At 34.7% G+C, this 27,754-nt stretch overlaps 2 protein-coding genes across 6 annotated transcripts in view; one reads left to right on the top strand and one right to left on the bottom strand.

Annotated features, from left to right (window-relative positions):
- The window catches only part of Pex2 (peroxisomal biogenesis factor 2), a 50,809-nt gene extending 50,205 nt beyond the window's left edge, over positions 1-604 (bottom strand). The window contains exon 1 of the mRNA XM_089101538.1: positions 523-604. Within this exon, the coding sequence (XP_088957664.1) occupies positions 523-549 (27 nt within the window). The 5' untranslated portion in view covers positions 550-604. The remainder of the gene's footprint in view (positions 1-522) is intronic.
- LOC148943713 (protein ABHD8-like) lies at positions 550-27,754 on the top strand. 5 transcript variants are annotated; one of them, XR_016142963.1, is made up of 7 exons: positions 550-689; positions 10,713-10,947; positions 15,451-16,195; positions 20,230-20,403; positions 22,022-22,229; positions 26,098-26,153; positions 27,484-27,754. XR_016142963.1 is itself a non-coding variant. In XM_089101535.1 (6 exons), the coding sequence occupies exons 3-6, from the start codon at positions 15,504-15,506 to the stop codon at positions 27,580-27,582; spliced, it is 1,173 nt and encodes a 390-aa protein (XP_088957661.1). In that variant the 5' UTR covers positions 550-689; positions 10,713-10,798; positions 15,451-15,503; the 3' UTR covers positions 27,583-27,754. The 5 variants fall into 5 exon arrangements, 4 of the variants coding, with proteins under 4 accessions (XP_088957661.1, XP_088957660.1, XP_088957662.1 ...); XM_089101535.1 differs by lacking the exon at positions 26,098-26,153 and having other exon boundaries at positions 10,713-10,798; XM_089101534.1 differs by lacking the exon at positions 26,098-26,153.

The raw sequence follows: 27,754 nt of genomic DNA, 5'->3' as shown, positions 1-27,754 counted from the left end.
TGCAGTTGGTTATGCGTAAAGGTGAAATCAATCACCTCTCTCTTGCATTACTTTTGGCTCATAGCTTATCAGTTGCCTCCTGTTCACGAATTCCACTATCCCGGAATTTTCAGGATTTTGCCCGTATATCGCTTGGGTCTAGGGTTGCTAAAAGAGTTGGGGCCTGGGGCACCAGAGACATAAATCTGGCCTTGGTAGCATACATACATCCAGCCCTCCTTTACCCCCCCCCCCAGCCTAGTTTTGCACCAATATTTGGATTTTTCCTCTCAAACAGTTTCAAGAGTAAACATATTTTATTATTATATTTGTCAGTATATACTTACGTCTATTAAAATTTCCGTTCTCTTTGGTTTGGATCATAATTGTCGAATTCACCTAACATCACCATCTATTATTAAATACTAGTAAATAAAACGATGTAATAAGAGAGCGCAATAAAAAGAATCATTGTATAGTTTAAACTTGTTTAGATATATTAGACTTCAATAGTGACATTTAAATGCTATTCAAGAGAATTACCTGGGTCACTCTTGGCACAAAAGTCATCTTTAAACCCCTATCTTAATTTTCAAGATTATTAGCGACTTCAGTCGGACAAACTGTTACTTATTTAAAGATAAACTTAACTGAATAGAAAAACTCAGGCTCATATTTTCTGGTCTACTTAACGCATAATTGTGCTACAGGTGATAATTAGGGACTTTTTGATGGTAGATCCATTTTTGTAAAGTCTAGGAATTAATATGTTTGTGCTTTTACCCTAGGTCTACCTTTTCCACCAGAATCATCCACAGATCTTTGTTAATCTAGCCTGAAATGGGTAGGATAAGATACCCATTAGCTGGACAGCTAATGACTGTAAAGTTTCTGTTATACCAGCTAGAGATTAGTTAACCATTGGATTCATATAATTTTTCCAAACAGTTTAATTAGCCTAGGCTATGTGATCCCCTTGAACACTAGCTAGTCTAGACTATCTACAATGTAGACCCACCTCTCAGAGCCATACTTACATTGCTCAGTGGCTGAACACTTCTTTAGCAGGGGCTTAATTTAATATGGTGCAGGGTAAAAATTTCCTCCCAGACCCCAGTCCCAGCAGCTAAAGTTTAGTGTCTTCAAACAACTTGTCTAAACTAGATAAACATATCCTAGGCTACATAATTGTAATTTTTTACCTGTCAACTTAGCCATCTGGTGGTATCCCATTTGCACATTAGGGTGGGGGGTGGTATAATGTTTTTTTAATGATTGAAAATGGTGAAAAAAAAATACAAAATTGTCAATTTTGCCACTGCTTTATCTATCATTAAAAAAAATGGAATTAACAATGACTGGGATGATATGCAATCTATAATAAACAATTTATAGCAGCAATTTCAAAAGATTTACATATTGTGCTGAGAGCATGCAAAAATAGAAATTCCTTTTCTTTTAAGAAGGAAAAAAGAGGAAAGACTGGGGGATAAAGGTTCTCCCCTTGGATAATATGTTGACTAGGATCATTATACATATTTGAAAGTAAGAATTGTTTTTTAACATGTCTCCTTATCAAGAGTAGCAATTGTAAATTTGTACCAGTTGGCAGTGTATATATATACAAATCTTTAAATTAGCCAACCAGCCAACTAGTATTTTAAGCCTAGGAGTCCTGTTGGACATAAGAAAACATATTAAAAAGACAATTCTTACTCCATAATATGCAGAATAATCCTAGTTAACATATTTTGCAGGGGGAGAGCCTTTATCTTCACTTCTTTCCTTGTTTTTCCAGTTTTTCTAAGAAATTCATGAATTTCTTAGAACCTATATATTCACAGAATATATACCCCTACCCCCCTAATGTGCAAATATATGCCTAGAATTGTATTTTCAATCTAAATATAACATCCATTTGCATCACAAATGAACTTTACTCCCATATCAGCCATGTGGTGGATGTCCTGTGCAAATATATAACCAAAATTGCATTCTGATTCTAAATATAACCTTCATTTACATCACAAATGAATTTTGCCCCCACCCCCTGACATGCAAATATATACCCTGATTTGAATATATTTAGGGGTTGGGGTACTGTTCATTTGGTTATATTTAGGTTCAGAATACAATTTTGGATATATGTTTGCACATCAGGGGGGTGGGGGTATATACTCTGTATATATATTTATGTTTACAGCAATATTTTGTATTTTTGCCACTGCTTTATGTATCAATAAAAAAAATGGAATTAACAATGACCAAGATGAATGGCATCTACAAAAAAAAAACAATTTATAGCAGCAATTTCAAAAGATTTACACATTGCATTGAGAGCATGGCAAAAATTTTAATTTTTTTCTTTTAAGTTGGAAAAAGAAGAAAAAAGGGGAAAGACTTGAGGTAAAAAGTTCTCCCCTTGGATAATATGTTAACTAGGATCATTACACATATTTGAAAGTAAGAATTGTTTTCTTAACATCTCCTTATCAAGAGTAGCAATTGTGAATTTTTACCAATAGTTCAAGCATCCACAGAACTAGATCATTTTATCTAGTATAAGTATAGGCAACCTTTGCTTTTATGGTACTGTATGGCTCTTTTTTTCATTTTCACTTGACTTGGGAGTATTATTTGCAACTTTGCCACCACCATCCCCTCCCCCAATATTTTGACAAAATTACACCAGTGTTCTTTTTGGATATACATTGGTTATTCACCCCATCTCCTCTGATGGTCCCAATTGTAGCCCTAATAATATTTCCTTTTCTTTTGAATAGTGTATTATGTCAGATTTCTTTTTATCAAAATTAGTTTTGTATTCTCAACTTGATTAAATAGGTGCTAGCTTTCTCAGAATTCAGTCATATAATATCACCCAAGAATCATATAAGGTAGCCTATCATAAATAGTTTCTTAGACTGCACTGCCTTCCCATTACGAAATTTAATAAAAGAAAACTTTGAATAGTAAAAATCCAAATATTTTGACTCTATGCTCTATGTCTGGATTCTTTATCAACAGAAAGAAAATGAATTAGGCTAAATTAAACACAACCTATAAAGAAAAAAACAAATGAATAAAACTTGAATCTTCATAATTTCCAAATATCACTGAAGCAATCCCTACAAATAGCATGAATGTGTAACACAGTTTGATATATAGATTGTCTCTGGTATAATTTTATAATGAGAAATATTAATAACTTCCAAATATCACTGAACCAATCACTACAAATAGCATGAATGTGTAACACAGAATAACATATAGATTGTCTCTGGTATAATTTTGAAATGAGATACCTTAATAACTTCCAAGTATCACTGAACTAATCACTGCAAATAGTATGAATGCCCAACACAGAATGACATACAGATTGTCTCTTGTATAATTTCAATTAGGTCTACTCTGTCAATAATAATTTCATATTTGATTTTTCAACATAAAATTACAATTTTATGTCATTATGTGTTGCATATTATTCTATCTTCAGTGATTAATTCAGTGGTATTTGGAAGTTATTAAGATATCTCATTCCAAAATTATACTTAAGGTTAATGTCACTGTTTCATTGGGACAGCCTTTAGATGACAACATCACAGTCCAGACACTGAAATAGTATCACCTGCTCTGTCAATACTAACCACCCAATCACATAATAAAAAAATATTTGTCTTCAGAGGTAATAAAAGTGGGGATAATGAGCAATGATACTTATCAAATCTGCAGGCAAAGGACAAGTTTTGAGCAGATATAAAAATAACTCAATAAAGGAAGATTTTTCTTGTAAAAAGCCAATGGGAAAACTTGACCATCATTCTAGTTTTTAATGGGGGATGGGGGTGAGTATGGCTAAATTTAAAATTTGCTTTCCTAAAAAAAAATCAAACAATGTAAGTAAGAAATGTGTTCAAAAGCAGTCAAAATCAACAGAATATTGTAAAAACATTGTAATAAAATACAAATCTCTAAAGTCTTTTCCAATCAATGTTGTTTGCTTTGAATTTCACTGGGGAGGGTATCAGTAATGGTAAATTGAATATACTTGTATTGACATCACCAAAATTTGTCTATACTTTGAAAAGGAAATGCAAAAGAAGAGAATAACAAACAAAACAATGTTGTAAATACATTTCAAGAAGAATTAAAAAGAACTCAAATTTGATTACTGCAGCTAGCCTGGATTTCTATAGATGAGGGCTATAAGTTAAATGGAAGTAATATGTCTTTGCCATGGAGCAGCCATAAATTTTCAAGGAATAGTAAACAACAAAGCTGTGCAAACCCCTCAATAAGAGTTCTGTCCTAGGAGCATTGGAGTGAAGGGGTCTAGGTACTTGCTTGATTGTGGCCAACATTTGTATCAGAAATTGAATGGGCTGCTACAATAGAATAGTACTAATGATAATGATTTTTATTTTAATCCAACAAGAAGCCAACAAGTGTTTAATTATACAGACATCTCTTGCAAACAGCAAACTTGGAAAAATACCATTAGCATCCACAGTGCTTTGTATTAGGTGAGGAACTGTACTGAGATAAAAATACACATATATATTTATTCAGCCAAGGGGTTGTTTCCATAGATTTTTAGTGTACACTGGCTGTTTGAACAGCCTGTTAGCTGTTCCTCTAAGCTAGGTTTGGCCTTGAAATGGAAATTTTTTCATTTATTTTATCATTTTTTTGCTCTTTTCACACTTCATTTCTTCTTGTATTTACTAAATGAATATACACTTTTAGTTTGGAGCAAACAAACCTTGGTTCTGAAATGATGACTGTTAGATTTTTTAAAAGCTTAATACATACTAAATATAACCAAATTATAATATAAATCAAGTTAATATAACCAGATTGGCCAAATATAAACCAAATTTATAATATACTGACCACTAAGTAAGTAAGTAAGTTTATTTGTAACCCGCAATATAAAATAAATGCAGAGTAAAAAAGAAAAAACAAAATAATATTATCCACAAGGAAATAATAAGAAAAACACAAGATAAATAACGTAACAATATTTATAAATCTCTAATCTGGAAAAAAATAGGTGAGGGGGTCACTGGCACATATCTTCCTTGGAGTAGTGGTCCTCCTCAGGTCCTTGGCGATGTTGTCAAGCAGCACTAGAGGGTCAATAAGTTCAAAATAAGAAATAATCTTGTGATTTCTGTACCACCTTGGTAAATATAGCAGGAATTTACAATATTTAAAATAGCCTCTCCTTAGCTGAAGACGGTCTTTTTTGCTCATTAAAGGCTGCAAACCAGAAAGTAAAAGAATTGTAGGAGAACAAAAACTATGGTAAAGTTTACATAAGTCTCAGCAGCTGTACCTCTCTCTATTAGGCGAGATTTTACCATATGAGAAGCGAATACACTGCAGAGCACTAGCAACCAGAGACGAGCATGTTGTCAAAAGTGTATCAGAAAAAGTAATCCCAAGCCATTTAAACTTTGAGACATAGTCAAGTAGCATCGCACACAAAGGTAAAGAACGACCTGGTCTAGAAGTTTTAAAACACAAACAATCGCATTATGAAGCATTTACTGAATGCCCAATCGTACTTAAAGTATTAATTCGAATTTTTAGATTTTTTTGTGAAGCATGACATTGTATGACTAACTAGCAGAACACCATTAGCATAGGCAATGTGACTAACAGCAGTATTTTCAAAAAACAAAGTAGAAGACAGTATTTGCAAACAGTCCGCAAGCACAGTTTTAAAAATATATGGAGACAGCACACAACCTTGCCTGACTCCCTTCTTTACTGAGATAGGTTTGGATATATCAGACATCCATTTTAACCAAACCAACAAATTGGAATACCAATACTGTAGAACTTTTACTACGGAAGAATTAACTCATGCTTTAACTAAGCAGTGAAGCACTTGCAAATGTACAACATTGTCAAAAGAGCCTGAGATATAAACTGAGCAAAAATAAAGTGGCCTTTTTTGCATTTTTGCGGAGACTAGCAACTGACAAAGTATATGATGGGCTTGAGAACAACCAAAACCGGCTGTGAACCCAAATTGATAATCAGAAAAATCATATTAAGTCAAAATTTCAGGAAATACAGCATACTTGAACAGCTTGCTCATGAAGCAGGACACTGTAATTGGTCAATAACTGGAACACTGATCTGCGTCCTTTCCCTTTTTCAAAACTGATGTTACAATTCCCGAAAGAAAACTATCTATAACTAAGGACTGGGCTAAACACATCTGGAATAGGAGCTGAATGTGTGTTAACAATAATGGACACTTAATGCTGAAGTTATTTTAACACAGACCATCCATATCAGGAGCACTTGATTTCTTAACACTCTTAAAAGCTCGATAGATATCATCACTAGATATTGACAATATATGGACTTGCCAATGAACTCGAGGAACAGTATTATGCAGTAAGGAAGAAAACATGGACTGGATAGAATGATTAAATGTAGAAAAAACACGAGCAAAATGAGCAACAAAATCACTGATTTTGATAACCGAAACGTGGCAGACACACACTTGCTGCTAATAATTACATTGGACCAAGACTTCCGATCTGAGGGGCCATCCTAACCATGCAGGCAGGCTTGACGCAAAGAAGATCTAAACTGACGTTTCGAATTTTGCTTAATTTTAAATACTTCACCAGACTTGGGCCGCTCACAAGCAATCCAAAGGCAAAGCCAAAATTCGCACGTTGTTTAGCTTTTCTCACTTCTGGGCACACATTCCATAATGGTTTTCTGGTGCCAAATCTAACACGTTCAACAGGAACTGAAACTGAAGCAGCTGCCTTCAAACAATGTACAATCTGATAATTGTAACAATTTAAACCGATCTTAGCTGTCGATGACCTTACAGAGGTTTGTAAAAGGTGAAAAGGCACATTCAGGCTTCATAATAATGAGCAAGGAACATACAAATAAACTTCAGAATTTACTCGTTTCCAATTCAAACTAAATATCAAAGCTGTAGCCTGGCTTTCCTAGAAATATTGCTGAGAAAAATAAAGCAACAAAAAATAATCAATAAATATTCAATTCAAATTTCCCATTGAAAGTGCTAATTAGCTAAATTCTTTTCTGGCTTACCATGATAAATATATTCTTGGCCATCAGAAAATTTTTCACAAAGGCATCAATTTTGCTTTCAATAATTCACTTTTTAGATGATTTATTTGTTAGAATTTATGCACTGTATCATAAAAAATCACAAGGCTTAGGAACATATCATGTGTTTTAGAAAAAAAAACACTTAAAATCACTAACCCAAAAAAATCATTAGGCAATAAAAAAAAATCACTAGAAATAGTGAGAAACCACAAGGGATGGCAACCCTGCCCACAAGTAAGGACGTGGCAGATCTTTATTCACAAAAACTATGCAAAGCAAAAGAAATCTAAATCTGATCAAATACAAAAGTAGAAGCTGGTGGCTATCCTTTTATAATTATTAATTTAAAAAAACTTTTTCCACAAAATAAGTTTTTCAAAAAAAAAGGGACAGCCTTTAGATGACAACATCACAGTCCAGACATTGCAATAGTATCACCTGCTCTGTCAATACTAACCACCCAATCACATAATCAAAAAATATTTGTCTTCAGAGGTAAAAAAAAGTGCAGATAATGAGCAATGATACTCATCAAATCATAGGCAGCGCATTAGCGCTGCCTAAGTAAAGAACGATGTAGGCACAATGTGTTTTTTTTTTTTTTTTTTTTTTTTTTTTTCCATGCCCGGGCACTTCGTATCGAAGAAGTAGAAACTTCGAAAAGGACTCATTCGATTGGAAATTGGAGTGACTTGTGCCCTTTTTAATAGTCTAAAGTGATTGGAGGCCAACTAGCCCCCCCCCCCCACGCCCATCATTCCCTCAAATACGTCCAATCAAAATTTTGAAATAGCCATTTGGTTCAGTATAGTTAATTTCCAGATAGAAAATATCTTTTTGAGGAGGACACTCCCCCACAGCCCATGGGGCAAGGGTTTTAAGTTATGCTCTGGGGGCATAAAAGGTTTTTATAGAAGGTGTTGTTGTAGAAACTTCAAAACAAGCTCAATCGATTGGAAATTCAAAGGGCTAATGCCCTTTTTAATAGGCGAAAGTGATTGGAGGGCAACTAGACCTCCCCCCTGGCCCATCATTCCCCCAAACACATCCAATCAAAATTTTGAGTTAGCCATTTTGTCCAGCGTAGTTGGTTTCCAGGTAGAAAATATGTTTTTGAGGAGGACACTTCCATACAACCCTCGGGGCAAGGGTCTTAAGTTATGCCCTGGGGGTAAATAAGGTTTTTATAGAAGGCGTTGTTGTAGAAACTTCAAGAAAGGCTCATTCGATTGGAAATTCAAAGGGCTAGTACCCTTTTCCAATAGTCGAAAGTGATTGGAGGGCAACTAGCCCCCCCCCCCCACGCCCATCATTCCCCCAAAAACGTCTAATCAACATTTTGAGATAGCCATTTTGTTCAGCATACTTGATTTTCAGATAGAAGATATGTTTTCGAGGGGGAGACTCCCCCACAACCCTCAGGGCAAGGGTTTTAAGTTATACCCTGGGGGCATATGAGGTTTTTATAGTAGGCGTTGTCGTAGAAACTTCAAAACAGGCTCATTTGATTCGAAATTCGAAGGGCTAGTTCTCTTTTTAATAGTCAAAAGTGATTGGAGGACGACTAGTCCCCCCCCCCCCCCGTCCTTCATTCACCCAAACACATCCAATCAAAATTTTTAGATAGCCATTTCTTTCGGCTTGGTTGATTTCCAGATAGAAAATATGTTTTTGAGGAGGACACTCCCCAACAACCCTCAGGGCAAGGGTTTTAAGTTATGCCCTGGGGGCATATGAGGTTTTTATAGAAGGCGTTGTCGTAGAAACTTCAAAACAGGCTCATTCGATTGGAAATTCAAAGCGCTGGTACCCTTTTTCATAGTCGAAAGTGATTGGAGGGCAACTAGCCCCCCCCCACACCCATCATTCCCCTTCTCATCTCCACTAAAAATTGTAATATAGACTTTTCTTTAACCAGAATTTATTTCATCATATCAAATATGTTTTTGAGGAGAAAATTCCCCAATTACCCTTAGGGCACGGGTCTCAAGTTATGACCTGAGGGCATATAAGGTTTGTATAGAAGGCGTGGTCGTAGAAACTTCAAAACAGGCTCATTCTATTGGAAATTCAAAGGGATAGTGCCCTTTTTAATAGTCGAAAGTGATTTGAGTGCAAATAGCCCCCCCCCCCCTCACGCCCTTCATTCCCCCAAACACATCCAATCAAAATTTTGAGATAGCCATTTTTTTCAGTGTAGTTGATTTCCAGGTATAAAATATGTTTTTGAGGAGGACACTCCCCCACATCCCTCAGGGCAAGGGTTTTAAGTTATGCCCTGGGGGTTTATAAGGTTTTTAAAGAAGGCGTTGTTGTAGAAACTTCAATAAAAGCTCATTCGATTGGAAATTCAAAGGGCTAGTGCCCTTTTTAATAGTTGAAAGTGATTGGAGGGCAACTATCCCCCTCCCCCCCACACCCATCATTCTCCCAAACACCTCCAATAAAAATTTTGAGATAGCCATTTTGTTCAGGGTAGTTAATTTTCAGATAGAAAACATATTTTTAAGGAGGACACTCACCCACGACCCTCAGGGCAAGGATTATAAGTTATGCCCTGGGGGTATATAAGCTTTTTGTTGAATTACTCGTTGTAGAAACTTGAAAAATGGTTCATTCGATTTGAAATTTAAAGGACTAGTACCATTTTTAATAGTCAAAAGTGAAATGAGGGCAACTAACCCCCCTCTCTTTCCCACCTTTTCCCAAAACACATCCAATCAAAATTTTTAGATTGCCATTTATTTCAAAGTAGTTAAAAGTTTTGGAAATTAGGTCTTTAAGGATGAAAACCCCTCCCCCCACAGCCCTCAGGGCAGGGGTTGTAAGTTATGCCCTGGGGGCATATAAAGTGTTTATTGAAAGAGTTGTTGTAGAAACTTCAAAAGGGCTCATTCAATTGGAAATTGAAAGGGCTAGTGCCTTTTTTAATAGTTGAAAGTGATTGGATAGCGACTAATGCCCCTCTCACGCCCACCATTTTCCCAAACACATCCAATCAAAATTTTGAGATATCCATCCGTTGAAAGTTCTGGAAATGAAGTCTTTTAGGATGATAACCCCCTATGAACCCTCAGTGCAAGGGTTGTAAGTTATGCTTTGGGGGCATATAAGGTTTATATAGAAATTTGTTGCATATAAAAATACAAATGAATGTGCATTGTCAGTTTAATATACATATACTGATATTTAGTAATCAAAATGTTAATATTATTTGATTTATTAAAGTTTTAAAAGTAAAACATTTATATTTTTTCAGTAAAGTGCAAAATTTTTTTCTGTCCATGGGAAGGCATAGGGTTTGCGCCCAACTTATGTTAATTTTTGCTCGTTTTGAGTTTGACTCAGTTAATTATTGTAATTTCTGTTCGTTTTGGGTTTCATTTATTTATCAATGCTGATTTGTGGTAGTTTCACACTTGGTAGATTATTTGATTTTAGTTTTGTTATCACCCTCAAGTTTCAAAAATACTTTTGCGCAGTACTCCCTTGAGAATTCAGCTATTATTATTTTCCAGTCTTTGTGATTATTGTAGACCAGTAGATAATATTTGCTCTTCATCAGTGATCTCTAGCTGGCCTTGAATTAGACTGTAGCATTTGTGGTTTACTTTTAGCTGAAACCCTGTACTAGTCATCTGAAGAAAGAATCCCTGTATTAGACCTTTTGTACAAGCTCCATCATCTATAGTTTTTCCTTGTGGTAAGTTATCTATTGTCTTTACATCAATTGGTGTTCTACCAAGCAATATTCTGTCCGAAGATGCAGCAAGATATTGGAACGTTGAGTGGATTGAAAATCCAATGTTATCACCCTTAGTAATTGGCTGAATGATTTTGTTGTCATATAATGTAAGAGCTACTTCTTCTAATTGATTTCCCTTTGTAATTACAGCCGAGCGATAGTTGTTGCCACCATTCTGGGTGTCTATTACAATGGGGCATGTTTTTTTTTTTTGTTTTTTTTTAATTCTGTCCAAGAAGTTATCCTATGAAAAAAAGGACTTGCAATTTTTTGCTTCTTTAAAAAATCCATTGTTCATTGATAGATTTGTCTTTGTCTTCCCAAAGATCTGCGCTCTCTCTCGCTCTCGCTCTCTCTCTCTCTCTCTCTCTCTCTCTCTCTCTCTCTCTCTCTCTCTCTCTCTCTCTCTCTCTCTCTCTCTCTCTCTCTCTTTCTCTCTCTCTCTCTCTCTCTCTCTCTCTCTCTCTCTCTCTCCTCGTCTCTCGTCTCTCTCTCTCTCTCTCTCTCTCTCTCTCTCTCTCTCTCTCTCTCTCTCTCTCTCTCTCTCTCTCTCTCTCTCTCTCTCTCTCTCTCTCTCTCTCTCTCTCTCTCTCTCTCTCTCTCTCTCTCTCTCTCTCTCTCTCTCTCTGTCTCTCTCTCTCTCTCCATTCTTCGGTAATTGTTTGTTATTTTATTTGTAAAAAAAAAAAATTATTGTCATTTGATCAGGCTTCAGTCACATTTAATATTGTTTTTTTAGTAGTAAATGATTCTGAAATTCACCAACATACTTTTTTGTAAGGCCACTACTGAATTTCTTAAGGTTTTATCCAAGTCTTTTGATTATACCTTTGAAATTATATCCAATCCCATACAAGGAACAAGAAAGACTGTGTAAACACGATAATATAGAAAGGCATACGTGTCGTAAGTGGATGGGGGGGGGGTCTTATTCTGTGTGGGTAGTTAGGAAACTCTCTTTTTTCTCTCTCTCTCTCTCTCCCTTTCTCTCTCCATTCTTTGGTAATTGTTTTTTATTTTATTTGTAAAAAAACATTGTTATTTGACCAGGCTTTAGTCACGTCGAATATTGTTGGTTTTAGCAATAAATCATTCTGAAATGGATCAACATACTTTTTTATAAGGCCATTTATTGAACTACTTTAGATGTATTATGTAGTTTAAAAGAGTGAGAGCAGGGGCAGACCATTGTATCTGAGAGCCTGTTCTAGTGATTTACTACACAGCAGGAGAAAATCTGTTGCCAGTGTTGAGTTTTGACAGATGGCTTGAACAGCTTCTTTGAATGTCCCCTCCTGTCTGTGCCAATGTTTTGGGAAGTTTACAAATGAATTGCAGGGTGGGGGGGGGTTTCTTGTGAAGTAAGCTTATATTTCATAAACATATTAGCTCTTTTTTGTCAGTAAACCAGTGTAGATAATTTCATCTCCTTTAAACGTTCTCATAAGGCTTGTCTCTCGTCTTCGTTAGTGCTTTAGTAGCTCTCTTTTCCACCCCTTCCAGGAGCTGTACGTTGCCTCTGCATCCTGGTGATGCTATGCACATTCCAAAATCAAGCACTGGCCTGACAAGAGCCTTGTACAACCTCACAAAAACATAGGGAGACGTACTGGAAATAGTCTATTTTCAAGAGTGCAAGGACAGAATTTGCATGAGCCACAGTCTTCTTGCAGTTTGAATGGAATTTACACTGGTTGTCAACAACAATTCTAAGATCCCTTTCTTCATCCACACTTTGCAGCTCTTGGATTTCTTTAAAAAATCCATTGTTCATTGATAGATTTGTCTTTGTCTTCCCAAAGATCTGCGCTCTCTCTCGCTCTCGCTCTCTCTCTCTCTCTCTCTCTCTCTCTCTCTCTCTCTCTCTCTCTGTCTCTCTCTCTCTATCTCTCTGTCTCTTCATCTTTGTCTCTGTCTCTCTTTCTCTGACTCTCATACTCTATACATCTCTATCATAGTAACCATAGCTATATATATATCTATCACAACAAATCTAGATATCTCTCTATCTCTCTCTCTCTATCACTCTCTCTCTCTCTCTCTCACTCTCTCTATGTCTCAATCTCTCTCTCTCTATCTCTCTCTCTCTCTCTCTCTCTCTCTCTGTCTCTCTCTCTCTCTCCATTCTTCGGTAATTGTTTGTTATTTTATTTGTAAAAAAGAAAAATTATTGTCATTTGATCAGGCTTCAGTCACATTTAATATTGTTTTTTTAGTAGTAAATGATTCTGAAATTCACCAACATACTTTTTGTAAGGCCACTACTGAATTTCTTAAGGTTTTATCCAAGTCTTTTGATTATACCTTTGAAATTATATCCAATCCCGTACAAGGAACAAGAAAGACTGTGTAAACACGATAATATAGAAAGGCATACGTGTCGTAAGTGGATGGGGGGGGGGTCTTATTCTGTTTGGGTAGTTAGGAAACTCTCTTTTTTTTTCTCTCTCTTTCTCTCTCCATTCTTTGGTAATTGTTTTTTATTTTATTTGTAAAAAAAACATTGTTATTTGACCAGGCTTTAGTCACGTCGAATATTGTTGGTTTTAGCAATAAATCATTCTGAAATGGATCAACATACTTTTTTATAAGGCCATTTATTGAACTACTTTAGATGTATTATGTAGTTTAAAAGAGTGAGAGCAGGGGCAGACCATTGTATCTGAGAGCCTGTTCTAGTGATTTACTACACAGCAGGAGAAAATCTGTTGCCAGTGTTGAGTTTTGACAGATGGCTTGAACAGCTTCTTTGAATGTCCCCTCCTGTCTGTGCCAATGTTTTGGGAAGTTTACAAATGAATTGCAGGGTGGGGGGGTTTCTTGTGAAGTAAGCTTATATTTCATAAACATATTAGCTCTTTTTTTGTCAGTAAACCAGTGTAGATAATTTCATCTCCTTTAAACGTTCTCATAAGGCTTGTCTCTCGTCTTCGTTAGTGCTTTAGTAGCTCTCTTTTCCACCCCTTCCAGGAGCTGTACGTTGCCTCTGTATCCTGGTGATGCTATGCACATTCCAAAATCAAACACTGGCCTGACAAGGGCCTTGTAAAACCTCACAAAAACATAGGGAGACGTACTGGATATAGTTTTTTTTTCAAGAGTGCAAGGACAGAATTTGCATGAGCCACAGTCTTCTTGCAATTTGAATGGAATTTACACTGGTTGTCAACAACAATTCTAAGATCCCTTTCTTCATCCACACTTTGCAGCTCTTGAATGTTGTTTACAAAACTTTGCTTGAAAACTTTTAGTGATGTTCAATGGGATGAATGAAAGGAGATAAGCAATTTCAAAAAACTGGGAGTTTCATACAGAGACACTGGATTGCCTGGATTGTTTACCTTCTGACTTGAAATAACTTTATTGTAATGTGATTTAAGGGAGTAGAGCTCTTCAAAATTAAATGGTTACAATTTCTGTCACATGTATAGAGGCCAAGTCAACTGGATTATATGAATCACAGTGCTCTCATTTACAATAACATAATCAATAAACTTAGCTGTCTCACCATAATGTGAATCCTATGTTAACTTATGGGCTATTTTTATGACCAAATACTGAGTTTGAATGAACCGTGTACATTAGTCCTTTCTGTTGAGCAAAGGCGCCATTTGCTCATAGTTCTAAAATAGCTGGAAGCCAAGTCAAAGCTGTCTTTTTTAATTTAGTTATGGTAACAAACAAATGGACTACTTGGATTATTGCACCCTTGTGGCATTGGCTTCCATTCAAATATAAAGCCATTAAAAAGGAGGTAAATTAGTGAAAGAGTAATCAACAGTAAAATAAAAATGGATAAAACTCAGATAAGATAATAGTACGTGTCTGTTAGATTTAATTGACACCAATATTGAGTAAAAAGCCTTCATGAATTTTCAAGAATATTTTCAAGCTTCCTATACTTAAAAAAAGCTTTTAAGCTTTTACCATTTTGTTGGTTTAAACATTGTTGGTGTGAGCAGATTTCCATCTTAGCTCTATTTATTACATTTTCTTTTGTACCAATGGCAGCCAAAAGACAGGAAATGCTCTAGTGATATGTTTGTGCCCTAAAATGCACTTCTTTAGCCCCCATCCCTCTCCTGTCTAATTAAGGGCTGAACCTCCTTCCACCTGTATGAACTGGAAAGGGAGTTGCTGTCTTCCAATCTAAGTTTGAATGTATTTTTGCAGACTGGTGAAAAGCTAAGGGGGAGACCCACCCTCCCAAAAAAAGTTCCAATGCTCCAGCATTTCTTGGCCCATTTTTTATCCCCCTCCCCACTAAACTCAAAATTTTAGCTTTGCCCCTGGTTGCAGATAGCCACAATCTTTAGAAGATAGGGTCAGACACCTGCCACCTCCCCTTAAGGACTAGACCTTTGTGCTCCTATGGGCACTGACTACAAATATGCAGTCTTCTAATTTAACTTTGAATTTACTGTTGCCAACATCAACAATTTCAAGGCAGAAGGGATCAGAAGATTTTTTAGAGGATGAAAAGTTTTTTGGAGATGAGAGTGAGGAATCTAATTTAAAAATTTGAAGCTTTTGTCTCAAATTTATATATATCCTCTCTTTTTTGCAAGTATACTTACATATTTAGTTCATTTAAGTTTCTTTTTTTTCAGGATTTTCATTGTTTTGGATGAAAGCCGACTGAAATAATTGGCTTAAGTTGTTTATGTCTACTCCCAGCACACTTTCTAAATTAGTTACTGGGGCTAGAGTAGATGTTGACCCATCTATTAATACCCCATCAACGTTTCAAAACTATGATAAATATCAGTTGCATATTAAGATAGTTAAAGTAAATACAAACCCATCACCAGAAGAAGGGGACGAAATTATTGATGAGGGTCACCCTGATGGCTACTTTTTTAATCAATGGGCCAGAGGTAGGAAACTTGTGAAAGAATTACGCAATGCAGATGCAGTTAAAGAAGAACTCACTATTGAAAATGTTGAGTCTCCTATTGTCTCTGTTGACACTGTTGATGGAGGAATTGTAAATAAAGCGTTTGTTGATAGTGAATATCTTACTGGAGATGCTTCTATATCCCCATTGTTAGAAACAGTACCAGTTCCATCTATCAAGACAGAAATAACCAGAAGAAGAAGCAGGGAAAAAAGAATAGCCTTTTTGATACATAGTTTTGGGGAATGTCACAAGGCTTGGGACAATCTAATAAACGTATTTGTGACAAAAGGATTTTCTGTTATTGCACCTGATCTGATTGGACATGGATATAGTAGTTGTCCAAGTGGAAAGAGACATTATACGTTTGATACGATTTTAGAGAATTTATTGGAGATTTTTGACAAGCAGCTGAAACAGTTTGGCAACCATGCTTTGGTTTGTGGGAGTGGCTATGGGTAATTTTTATTTTTGATTTGGGAATAAGTCATGCAACCCTGGGTTGACTTAATAAATGAAAAAGCACAAAAGGTAAAAACCAATGAGGTAAATTTCCAGAAAGAGTCAAATCACCTTCTTTCTTTTGTTATAAGAGGGCTGCTTATCTCTATTCAATCTGGTTTTTTGCGATTTTTCCTTTTCTTTTTATTGGTTTCAAGGATTTTTGGATTTGTATCTCATTTTAATCTATTTCGAGTTTTGTCTTGTGCTTTGTCTGATTTCCCTTTCTGCTCTCTTCAAAATCAAGATCCTTGTCAGAATACTTGCTTTTTCTCTCCATTTCTGGATATCTAGTTTTTTCCATTTAGCTATATTTGTGGATAGAAAATTTTTTCATTGGTTTTGTCTTTCACAGTTTTTTTCATCTATTTGTTTTGTAAATAGCATATAAAATTTTGTATGATATTGCAAAGATATATTTGAGCCCACAGCAAAATCAGTTAGTGAAGTATAAAACATTTGAAGATTTTCAATATAATGAAAGAAAGGTTTATCCTGTTTGGTCACGTTTTAGGGATGAGGGATGATGGGTAGACAAGAATATTGCTTCTTGGTAGGTTAGCTGAGACTAAACAAAAAGTAAGACCTTTTTGAATGGCCTAAGATGAAGTCACAGGAAAATAGTTGAGGGAGGGGTTACAAGGAAAAGGAGGCAGGGACTAAACAAGCTTTTTGGGAGGGAGCAAAAATTTAGGCGACTTTCTGCTCTTACAAATAGTTTTAAAGGAAGTAATTCTGTCCCCTTCATTTATTTTTTCTTTATTTATTTTTAATCAATCTACTTGGTTTGTGGAAATTGATGCATGTATTTCCTTATTTTAAACTAGCCTCTTGTTAGCTATTTGAACTATTGACATATTCAAGATCCCCTGTCATTTTATATAAAAATTTCTTTGGAAGTTCCCCGTGGTGCTGAGAAATTCCCTAATGGGGTCTTTGTCGAATTTGAGGTATCAAATTTCCTTACAGTGAGATTCGGTGACAGTAAGTTATTTGAACATAAAAAAAGTGTTTCGATTTTATTTGTAGTGTACAATAAATGTTTTTACTCAAAAATTTACCTGCAGAATGTATATAAATGTATCTCAAATAGCTAATACATATTTTTTCCTTTTCTTTATTTATCTTTCCTCATGGTATTTAATTATATTTGAATGAATACATTTTTTTCCCATCATTTAAAACGTATACGAAGTAAAACAAAGGACAAAAAGGAACACAAAACACTAATTCCTCTGACAAAGAATTAAAAACAACAGCAAACATCATATAACAACTATTGCAGAAGAATCAAAGCCTGGGGGAGGGGGCTCAAATGATAAATTATAGCAAACAATCTTCACTATGAGTGTGTAATGTTGTACCAATGCAAAATATATCTGCTTGTCTTTCCACTATGGTAAGTGCAACATAAACTTCAAATATTCATAGCAGACTGAGCATGATTTCAGCCTCTCGATAACTTTAAAATATACCAAATGTCCAAATAATGGGTCTTAATACCCTCAGCTGTTCCAGGTATATGGCTAATGCGCCCTTTTGACAACCAGCATGCACATAATGTGTTTTGATTTAATTCAACATCACCTACCTGTCTCTGAAAGTAGTCATAAATAAATGACGTACTAGTTGAACTTAACATATTCATAGCAAACTGAGCATAATTTCACCTCTTGATAGCCTTAAAATAGACCAAATGTGCAAATAATGGGACAAAACCTGACATTTCACCAATGGGCCAGCAGAAGATCCTCAAACTTTAAATATTTTTGACTATCTGGTTGTATGGAAACAATGCCTTCCTCTAAAAGTAGTGACCACTGTGTCTCAAGCATTGCTCATCAAAAAGGAAGGCCAAGTATACAATACTATCCATGAGTTCAATAGCAGTGATGCTTTGACCAGTACGTCACCTAGTGTTCACAGCATCACCAAGTGTGATGCTGTGAACAGTATTGGTTTTCAATTTAAACGGTAGTACTGCAGATATTTCGGCATTAAGCTGAAATCCAATATGAGTGTAGTCTAGTTGTAGTTGGATGAAATTATTCTCTAGCCCTCACATTAAGTAGGTCAGATTAAGCATATCATCTCTATAACCGATCAAAAACAAATCAACGCCACGCAGAACATACATCACAAGTGACTTGGATTGCAGTTTTGTAATACAGTTGCTAAATTCTATTGGTGACGAAATGGCTCCTTGACTCACCCCATTTGACCAGAGGAAGGGGTTTCCGTTGCAGAGGAATGACAAAGTCACACAACAGGCTATTTGAACTCATTAGCTGTTAAAGGCAGCTTAATTTTCGCTTTAAGATGTCACCCAACAAGGCTAGAGTGCTTCCCAACATGCTGTTCTTTATTCTGTAGGCTGTATTGTCCTATCCGTGTGTCAAGTGGACAAATATGGAAATCAATCTTCACAGCTGAGCAAAAAGAAGTAAAATTTTATTTTGGAGAGGTCAAATTAGTGCTAATGTTCGTTTTGTTGAGGTCATAACAATGAAGGTCAAAGGAGCGCAAACAACCACTGAAAAACTTGGGACATATCAACAATATACTGTGTCATGGTTAAACTGGTCTTACACGTGGGGTCGATGCCAGAACATTTTTTGTGAAGGGGGGGAGCAAAGTTAGAAAAGCCATATTTTTGGCAACTTTTTCCAATGTACCAATCTGGGGCTCTGGTAAGGGGAATGTATTCAATGTGAAAATATGCACAAAATGATGGTTATAACCTGTTTTGGTCATTAATCCCTTCTATTGCATGGTTACGGTGAAAGTCAATTACCATTTCTTTCTTCTTTGTTACTTTAATTCCATTGGCAAAACTAATTAATTTTCTTGAATTTGTTCTAATGAATACATAGTAAACCGTTCCAAGGCTCATCAGCAAAATGAAAACAACTTCATTACTAGTTAAGTTAATATTTTAGTTTGAATTTGAGCTGAGGAAAATTTTTGTAAGGAACAAAGGCTAGTTTAAAGCAAATGTGTAATGTAAAGTAAAAAAAGTTATATTATTTTATGTAATATTATATTCCTATTATAATATAGGAATATAATATTATATATCCTATTGTATTCTATTATAATAATGTCCTATTAAAAGTAATATTATATTCCAATGTAAAAGTTATATATAAAGTAAAAAAGTAATAAAAGGTCCAAAGAAGTAATAAAATATCAACAAAACCATTGTTTTCATTTATGCTTCTATGATAAGTGACTTTAAAGGGGATAAGTGATTTTAATGCAGGATGGGCAACTACCCCTCCCAGACCCCAGCCCCGCCCTCAGCTGAAATTAAGTTTCTTCAAAAATCTTATCAAAACTAAGTTAAGCCTGCGTAATTCAATTATCCACAGAAAGAGGTCAATTTCCTTTAGCATATCTTTACTTTTATTGTACTATATGGATCATTTTTCTGATGTCATTGTTATTTTCACTTGATTTTGGGAAATTGGTTCCAACTTTGCTCCCCTCCCCAGGTTTTTAACAAAATTACGCCACTGAATGTTTAATGACACTGACCGTTCTTAATTTTACCAGAAATGAATTTGAATTCCCTCTCTCATCCTTCTTATTTGATTTGAATGCCCGCTGCAGATAACGCTGCAGCTCTCCTTAAAATATTGAATGCAGATTTGATTCTAACATCAATTTTCTATTATTTTAAGCAAGGTGAAAGTTATTTGTTCTAATATAAAGCAACAGGAAACAAAGAAAAACAGAAATCAATGTTCATTATATGTTTAGGTTTTTTGTAATTAGTTAATATTTTGATGGATATCAGTAGGTGGTACTGGTTGTTCTTTGTTTGCCAGACTTGAGAGGTCTTTTTGGGTCAAGTGGAAACACTGAAATGGGGAGGTCAGGGGAGGAGGTGGGAAGATTTCTCTAAACTACGCCTCTCTTGAAACTACCCATCTACTGTTTGATATTGGAAAACATGCCTGGTCGTAAAATGATTTTTTTGCATTTTTAGTGCGGTTTTCGCCACAGCAATTGCAAGAAAGCGCCAAGCATCAGTAGACCTTCTGATTTTAATTGACTCTGGAGGACCAGTCCCTCTGGCGCCACGCAACTATAAATGGTCGAAGTATCCTGCAATCATATTCAAAATATTGCAGCCTCTTATAAAACAAGGACTTATGCAAAGGTAAGTATATAGAACGTTAGCTGTGTCTGTAGTAGCAAATTTTAGTTGTTGATACAAAAACTGAGATTATGAATCAGTATAAGGGGACCGAGCCTCGCTTGATGAAAAGAAAAATAGTTTTTTTTTTCATTAAACAACTTTAATTTTATTTTTTTTATTCGTTGTAGAAAGCGTTAATGTGTTGGACGTCTGGCTTTTTTTGTGACGTCATTCACATGAAAATTTTTTTTTACAAAAGTCCTAAAGAAATTTTCTCAAAGTCATGGCCTATCTTGATCGTTTTTTGTTTTTTGTTTTTTCACACGGAAAAATGGAGCATGCCAATTTTCAGAAAAATTACTGTGCCGCTTTGGAGGAAAAATTTACAGATAAGTGTACAATTATTGCTTATTTAATAAGGTAGATTTATTTCTTTTCCTTAATTTTAAGGTCCTGATTGTGCTATAGAAGTGGAAAAATAAAAATGGCAAGAAATGGCAAGAATTGATTGTGCTATAGAAGTGGAAAAATAAAAATGGGAAGAAATTGGTGCAAAAAGTGTATCAACACAAAGAGTATGTTCGAGCATTCCTTATCAGACTTACCCGCTTGATATGAACTTCCTCGGATGTAATCCGTTAAAGATAACAGCAAATACTTATCTGGCAACTTGTCAACTGAATCGCTATAGGCAAATAGGCGAACAACAACACTAATCATGTCTACTCCACTGTAAACAACTTATTTACACATTCTTGAAGGTTTGCCAGATTTCAAAATTACTGACCTTTTTCGTTCTCTGCATATAATTTCATGTATTTTTTCCATTTTTTGAAAAAATTAAATTTGTTGCTTTTATATGACGTCGCTTCCCTTAGTTATCCTGCATTTTCCAGGGTTAGCAGGTGCAACTTATCTGACAACTGTTATCTGACAGAATGTTTTAAGTAGTAATTGTACTAACCTCTGACGTCATTAACGTCTTCTGGAACGCTAGGGATAAGTAATTGGGTTTATGGAATAAGTTATCTTGGAACAGTTGAACACACAGTAATTATTCCCAAATCTTGCCTAATGCTGTGTCTTTCCCCGTTTTTGCCTGTTTTGACTCCTAATATTGTACCTTGTGCCAGATTTATCCAAAATTTATTATTGTATTAATATTAATCAAGGTATATAATATTAATAATAATTATGAACTATATTAATATGCAAAATGCTGTTCCAAGCTCTCACCTGTTCTAATTTCAAAAAATTATGCATCAAGTCTTAATTCTGATTGTTCATTGCCTTGAAACCTCTTGCCTGTGTTTTTACCTTGTTCAAAATCAGTCACAACAATTGGGGGGCAGCATTAGCCCTTCCCTAGACATATTTTACAACCACTCCCACCCTCCGAATTTCCAAAAATATGTTTTTGGGTATTTTAATTCGAAAATACTGTTTTCAGTATTTTCACTGGGGGAAAATCGATAAAAACTGCCCCCCATTCCCAGCGACTTGGAAAAATAGATTTTGCCACTCCCAATGTTTTTGTGAATTGGCGCAATTGTTCTAAGCTGTAAAAGTAAAACTGTAGCTAATTTTGCCCATTAATGGCTTGAGTATTAATAATACGTTAACTAAAAACGCTTTTTAGGAGTCGTTTATTTCACCCAAGAGGAAAGAATTTGTTTCACACCCCGGAAAACACATGTCTGCCTTCTTATGTAGTATCAAATTATGATAAAGGACAGTATTGGCCAGCTGGTGACATTGGTTTTCACCGAAGAATCACACAACCTTGCCTTTTAATACATTCAGCAAGTCGAGGCGTGTCCTTAATTGAAATGCTAGAAATGGAAAGGGTAAGACGTTATTTTAAACTGACGCCATCTGACTTGCATATCTATCAAATTAGTAAGATTGCCATGATTAGCAAAACTTGGTTGGTTTGCACATTATTATTCAATTTTTTATTTTTTAAATTTATTTTTTGAAATTCTAAGCTGGCATAAAAAACAGGATATTTTCTCAAAAACCAGTTTTTTCTCAAAAACTGGTGGAAAATTCTAAACTGGCATAAAAAACAGGATATTTTGTTATATATTCTATATATATAACAGGATATTTCTTATATACATATATATATATATATATATATATATATATATATATATATAAATATGAAAATATCAAAAACGTGTATAATATTTCAAATAAGACAGTAAAAAAAAAACTATTAGTAATAATAAAGGTTCGAATATTTAGGCTTCACGTCCCAAAACCTTTGTCAAGAGAAAAAAAAACTAAACTAAATTAAACAGAACATATAAAGAAAGGGAGAAAAACAAAACAAAAAACTCAAACGAAAAATATAAAACTTTGTTTTTATTTATTGTTTTTCTTTTCTTAACACTGGTTATTTGGTTTGAACGGGGTCAGTAAATTCTTTCTATTCGTCTAGCCTGATTTCTACGATCGCATTTGGTTCTATATATTTAGAGGGTTTTTTTCCATTTAGAGCTAATATATTATTAGGACACAGGACTACCAGATTAGTAGATTACTTGAATACTAGAAATAGTTATTTAAAAGTTACTGTTTTTTTTAAATCAAATTATACTCTTTTATTCCTCCCAGGAATGGCTAGGAAATAGAGGATCTGATATGTTTGCAAAATATATATATATATATATATATATATATATATATATATAGACCCCGGCGCCGCGCCGGCGGATCGACCGAACGCCGCCGACAAGAGGCCTGGTCGAACGCCGCCGACAAGAGGCCCGGTCGAAAGCCACCGAAGTGTTGCAACGCCACCGGCAAAGGCGGTGGCGTTCGGTCGACTTTATATTAATTGTGCGGCAATTCTTTGATGCGTCAACCACAGAGTCAGAACTTTTTTGTCTCATGTGACATAGTATTTCAATTTTCTGGTTGAATAATCCAGCGGAGCTTGCACTATCCCCGAATTTTCGGACATGGTTATAAAAACCTATGTGTTCTCCCGAAAAAAAATTTGTTCCCCGAATCCCCAAAAATACCGCAATAACGATGCCACCCCTCGCGACTTATCGCCGCTGACTTTCCCTGCTAAATATTACTTTACATACCATAATTCTTCACTACTCTCTGGTTCGTTAATTTTCGTCTCTTGTTACTTTGCATAAAAACCAGACAGATGCAATATGCTATTGCATTGCACATATTGCAATATACACAGTTTTTCATATGTTGACAAAAAAAGTATCATCTTTATGAAATGAGTTTAAATCATTTCGAATCCAGTTTCCCACTTGCAATTCCTTACATCATTCGTAGTCAAGAATTTTATTTTCAAGTTGAATAGAATTATTTAACGCCACATTCACTACAATTTGATTTTGAAATTGATAGCAGAAAGATCGTTTCCACAGCTGAATTGTAAGTTTGCAGAATTTTTTTTTCTTTTGCTGTTTTTAGATAAGTTTTTAGATTAATACTCAATTGTTGAACGCCTGATAGATTAAACAAAATACAATCTTCTGTCTTAAAATGTTTTACCCCCCCCCCCCCAAAAAAAAAGACTTTCTATTTAGACAAAATTTAGCTATATAATTAGCTAGTTATAAGGTTGGGGAATTAAAGATTGAAACGATACTTACCCCAAAAAAATGATTCATAAGAAAATTGTAAATTATTGCCTATAGGGGGGGGGTTGTTTGCTATCATTTTAAAATGATAATACCTCAATTTTAAATGATAATACCTCATTTTTAAATGATAATAACTCATTTTTTATATTGAAAGCAGGGATGCAAAAAAGATTTATTTATTTTTTTCATTTAAAGCAGAGATGGAAGAAAATACTATCAAACTCCCTGGAAAACCATTGAAATATTTTGATAGACCCAGGGCCCCCCATTTGGACTTGTTCATTGTCTTGGGTATTTTGCGATTTCTCAGAGGCTACTGGCCTAATTTGACTGTTGTGTGTGCTCCCTTTTAATTAGATTCTTTAGATCTTATTGAATGCCACGGCGAATCTATGACTCAGTTTTCCAATAGTTTGAGGTATACCTGAATAATTTCGCATTTTTTGTTGTTTTCTTTGTACCCCTTTACTCATACCCTCAAATTTTTTTTTAGGAACATTAAGCTGGTTAACGTTATTTCGCGTGTTTGTTTGAACCATATAGTGACCTAGTTAATTATTAAATAAACTATTTTTTTAATGTAAAGCTGAGACGGTATCCTAGCAAGGTGGTATCCAGAGGGGGGTAGGGAGATATTACATTTAAATGATAATCTCTCGAAATTTTTTTTTAATGAAAGCAGGGGTGCAAAAAATTAGTTTTTTTTTTAATTTAAGAAAATCCTATCAATGTGGTATGCAGAGGGGGGGGTGGGAGCTATCATATTTAAATGATAATACCTCGAATTTTTTTTTTTTTGAAAGCAGGGATGCCAATAAGTTAATTCTTTTTTTTTTATCAAGATGATGGTATCCAGAGGGGGGGCATAGGGAGTTATTATATTTAAGTGATAGTACCTTGATTTTTTTTTTTTACTGAAAGCAGGGATGACAAAAAGTTATTTGTTTAAATTAAAGTGGAGACGGTATTCTATCAAGGTGGTATCCTGGGGGGGGGGCGGTGGGGAGATATTATATATAAATGATAGTATGTCAAATTTATTTATTTTTTAAAGCAGGGATGCCAAAAAGTTAATTATTTTTTTAATTTAAAGCAGAGAAGGTACCCTATCAAGGTGCATGGTATCCAGGGGGGGGTTAGGGAAATATTATATTTAAATGATAATATATTGATTTTTTTTATTGAAAGCAGGGATGCCAAAAAGTTATTTTTTTTTTTAATTTAAAGCAGAGACAGTATCCTATCAAGATGGTATCCAGAGGGAGGGGGCATAGGGAGTTATTATATTTAAGTGATAGTACCTTGATTATTTTTAATTGAAAGCAGGGATGCAAAAAGTTTTTTTTTATTTAATTTAAAGCAGAGACGGTATCCTATCAAGACGGTATCCAGAGGTGGGGGGCATAGGGAGCTATTATATTTAAGTGATAGTACTTCGTTTTTTTTTATTTAAAGCAGGGATGTCAAAAAGTTTTTTTTTTTTAATTTAAAGCAGAGACGGTATCCTATCAAGGTGGTGTCCAGAGGGGGGGGGAATTATTATATTCAAATAATAATATCTTGAATTTTCTTATTGAAAGCAGCCTCAGTCCGCACAAAGTGAATAAATTGATTTTTATTCGTGACAATTATAGCCACATCCCGCAGTTAGAATAGACTTCCAAGTTTGACTGAAGGAATTTTTTTTCGACCAGTTGACCCCTAGATTTTTTGTCCCTCTTCACTATTTTGAAATATACCTTTTTTTACACATACTAATATTTGGACTTTCATTAGTATACCAGCTTACCCGTCACGCGTTTCCACGATCTTAAAAGAAAGGAAATTCAATGAGAATACCCCTAAGGAAAATTTCTAAACGTTCACTGTCTTAGTTAAAAGTTTCTAACGTCATAATGTTTTTATTTTAGTTTAATTATAATTGAGAAACATATTCGAATCATACAAGATTACGTTGAACTGCTATGCATGCTCTTCGAAAAGCTGTTCAATTTTGTGATATCGTCCATTATTTAAATTCATTTAAGTTCGACCAAGCTAATTGGTTGAGACTGACACATTGATTGGAAATTAACTTCCATTTTCCTTCCAGTACTGAGGTGGGTCATCCACATTTCGTCATTGGGAACTGATGCTTGATTATTTAAGGTGAAATTTTAAGTTATCCTATTCAAAATGATTATAAATGATTGTGGAAAAAATTGGTAGGACAGGTTGATGTGTTTTATATATATTTCTGCTTGCAATTGTATGTTCTTTTGTGTATTGTAAATATTGTTTTATGTATGGTATATTTCGACAGTGGGATAACGTTTTCAAATATGAATCAACACATGTAAATTAAAGAAGGAAGAAGCCAAGCAAAAATACTCCGTACAACATCTTTGTCCAACCCCTATGATAATTTAAAAATTAACAAGATTTTCGTGAGTTATGCTTGATGTATTTTTTTTTTAATTGTAATTAAAACCCGTTTTTAATACAAGGAAGGCTTTTTAGGAACCTAAAAGAGCGAAAAAAAACGATCAATATCAAATTCACCCATTTCAACTGTTTTAAAGGTGACACAGCAGATATTGGCAAAGGGCATTATGAAAAAATTAAGCTTCTAAGTTCAAACTTACATTCAAAGTTTTTACTCTGATAACTGACAAATCTTGTGAAACGGTATTTGAAGTTTTGCATGCAGTAATACTCGATGAAAAAAAACTACTAATTCTGATAATTATTTATGTTAAGAATACATAACTACTAGATGATTCAACTGTTATATAGGGGTTCTGAAACATCACACTTATTTCGTCTCTACCAGATATCCTCTGCTTCTCATGAATAGCTAAGAAGACCAGTTTCCAGCCAGAGACGTGTGGATTTTTGAACTCATGAATAGACTCGAATCTGTTGTAAATTTAAGCTGTGATTTGAGAAAGACTGATGAAAACATTAATGTTTGCGGTCAGCATTGATCGCGCCGGCGGCGCGCAGTATATATATATATGTATATATATATATATATATATATATATATATATTTAAATATATTTATATATTTAAATGGGAAGGCAGGGTGAAGGAAATTATCTAAGATGTGCGTTCAAATTGGGGGGGGGGGTGTCAACTTTAGTGGATTCAACTAGATTAGTACTTACGAGACCAAAGCAAGGGGTGTTCGCTATTCATTCATCTCACTACTCCGTCGCATAGACTAACTTAAATTGGCTTTTTGAAGTATTTATTATAAACTCAGAAAAAAGAATTGTGCTGTTCTTTAAAATCTATTATTTCTGTCTTTAAAGTTCCGCTAAGTAGTATATAGTATGACTAAGTATGTAGTAATTAGTAGTACATAAGTAATAATATAATTTTTTTAAAGAAATGTAACGAAATAAAGTCGGCCCATATATGTACAAGCCTATATTTTCTCTTTCATATTTTGATTCTCTTTGGGCTATAACAGATAAATCATATCTTTTTTCAGACGTTGCCACGTGGATATTTAGAAATTTTGTCTGGCGAAAACGCTCATCTTCAAAGAGAAATTATAGCCGAATTTATTGATTCCTTTGTTATCGATTGACATTAACACGAAAAAAAAATGAAATCTGTAATTTTTTGGAACAAAGTGCCTTAATTTCAGTGCAATTTTAAATCCGTCCTTTCATTATCTGTGTCTTAATTTATGTTTTCAATCTGACATCTTTGTTCAACTATGCTGTAAAGAAAATAATTACAAAAATCTCATTGTTGTA

Source organism: Artemia sp. Qi Xiang Cuo, chromosome 15, assembly GCF_049724085.1.
Source record: "Artemia sp. Qi Xiang Cuo chromosome 15, ASM4972408v1, whole genome shotgun sequence".
In the NCBI taxonomy this organism is placed as follows: Eukaryota; Metazoa; Arthropoda; class Branchiopoda; order Anostraca; family Artemiidae; genus Artemia; species Artemia sp. Qi Xiang Cuo.
This window is presented reverse-complemented; position numbering and strand designations above follow the sequence as displayed.

Coding starts and splice junctions, on each gene's coding strand:
- LOC148943713 (XM_089101535.1), top strand. CDS start 15,504: ATGTCTACTCCCAGCACACTTTCTAAATTAGTTACTGGGGCTAGAGTA. Junction 20,404..22,021: donor AAACAAGGACTTATGCAAAG/GTAAGTATATAG, acceptor AACGCTTTTTAG/GAGTCGTTTATTTCACCCAA. Junction 22,230..27,483: donor AAATGCTAGAAATGGAAAGG/GTAAGACGTTAT, acceptor ATCTTTTTTCAG/ACGTTGCCACGTGGATATTT.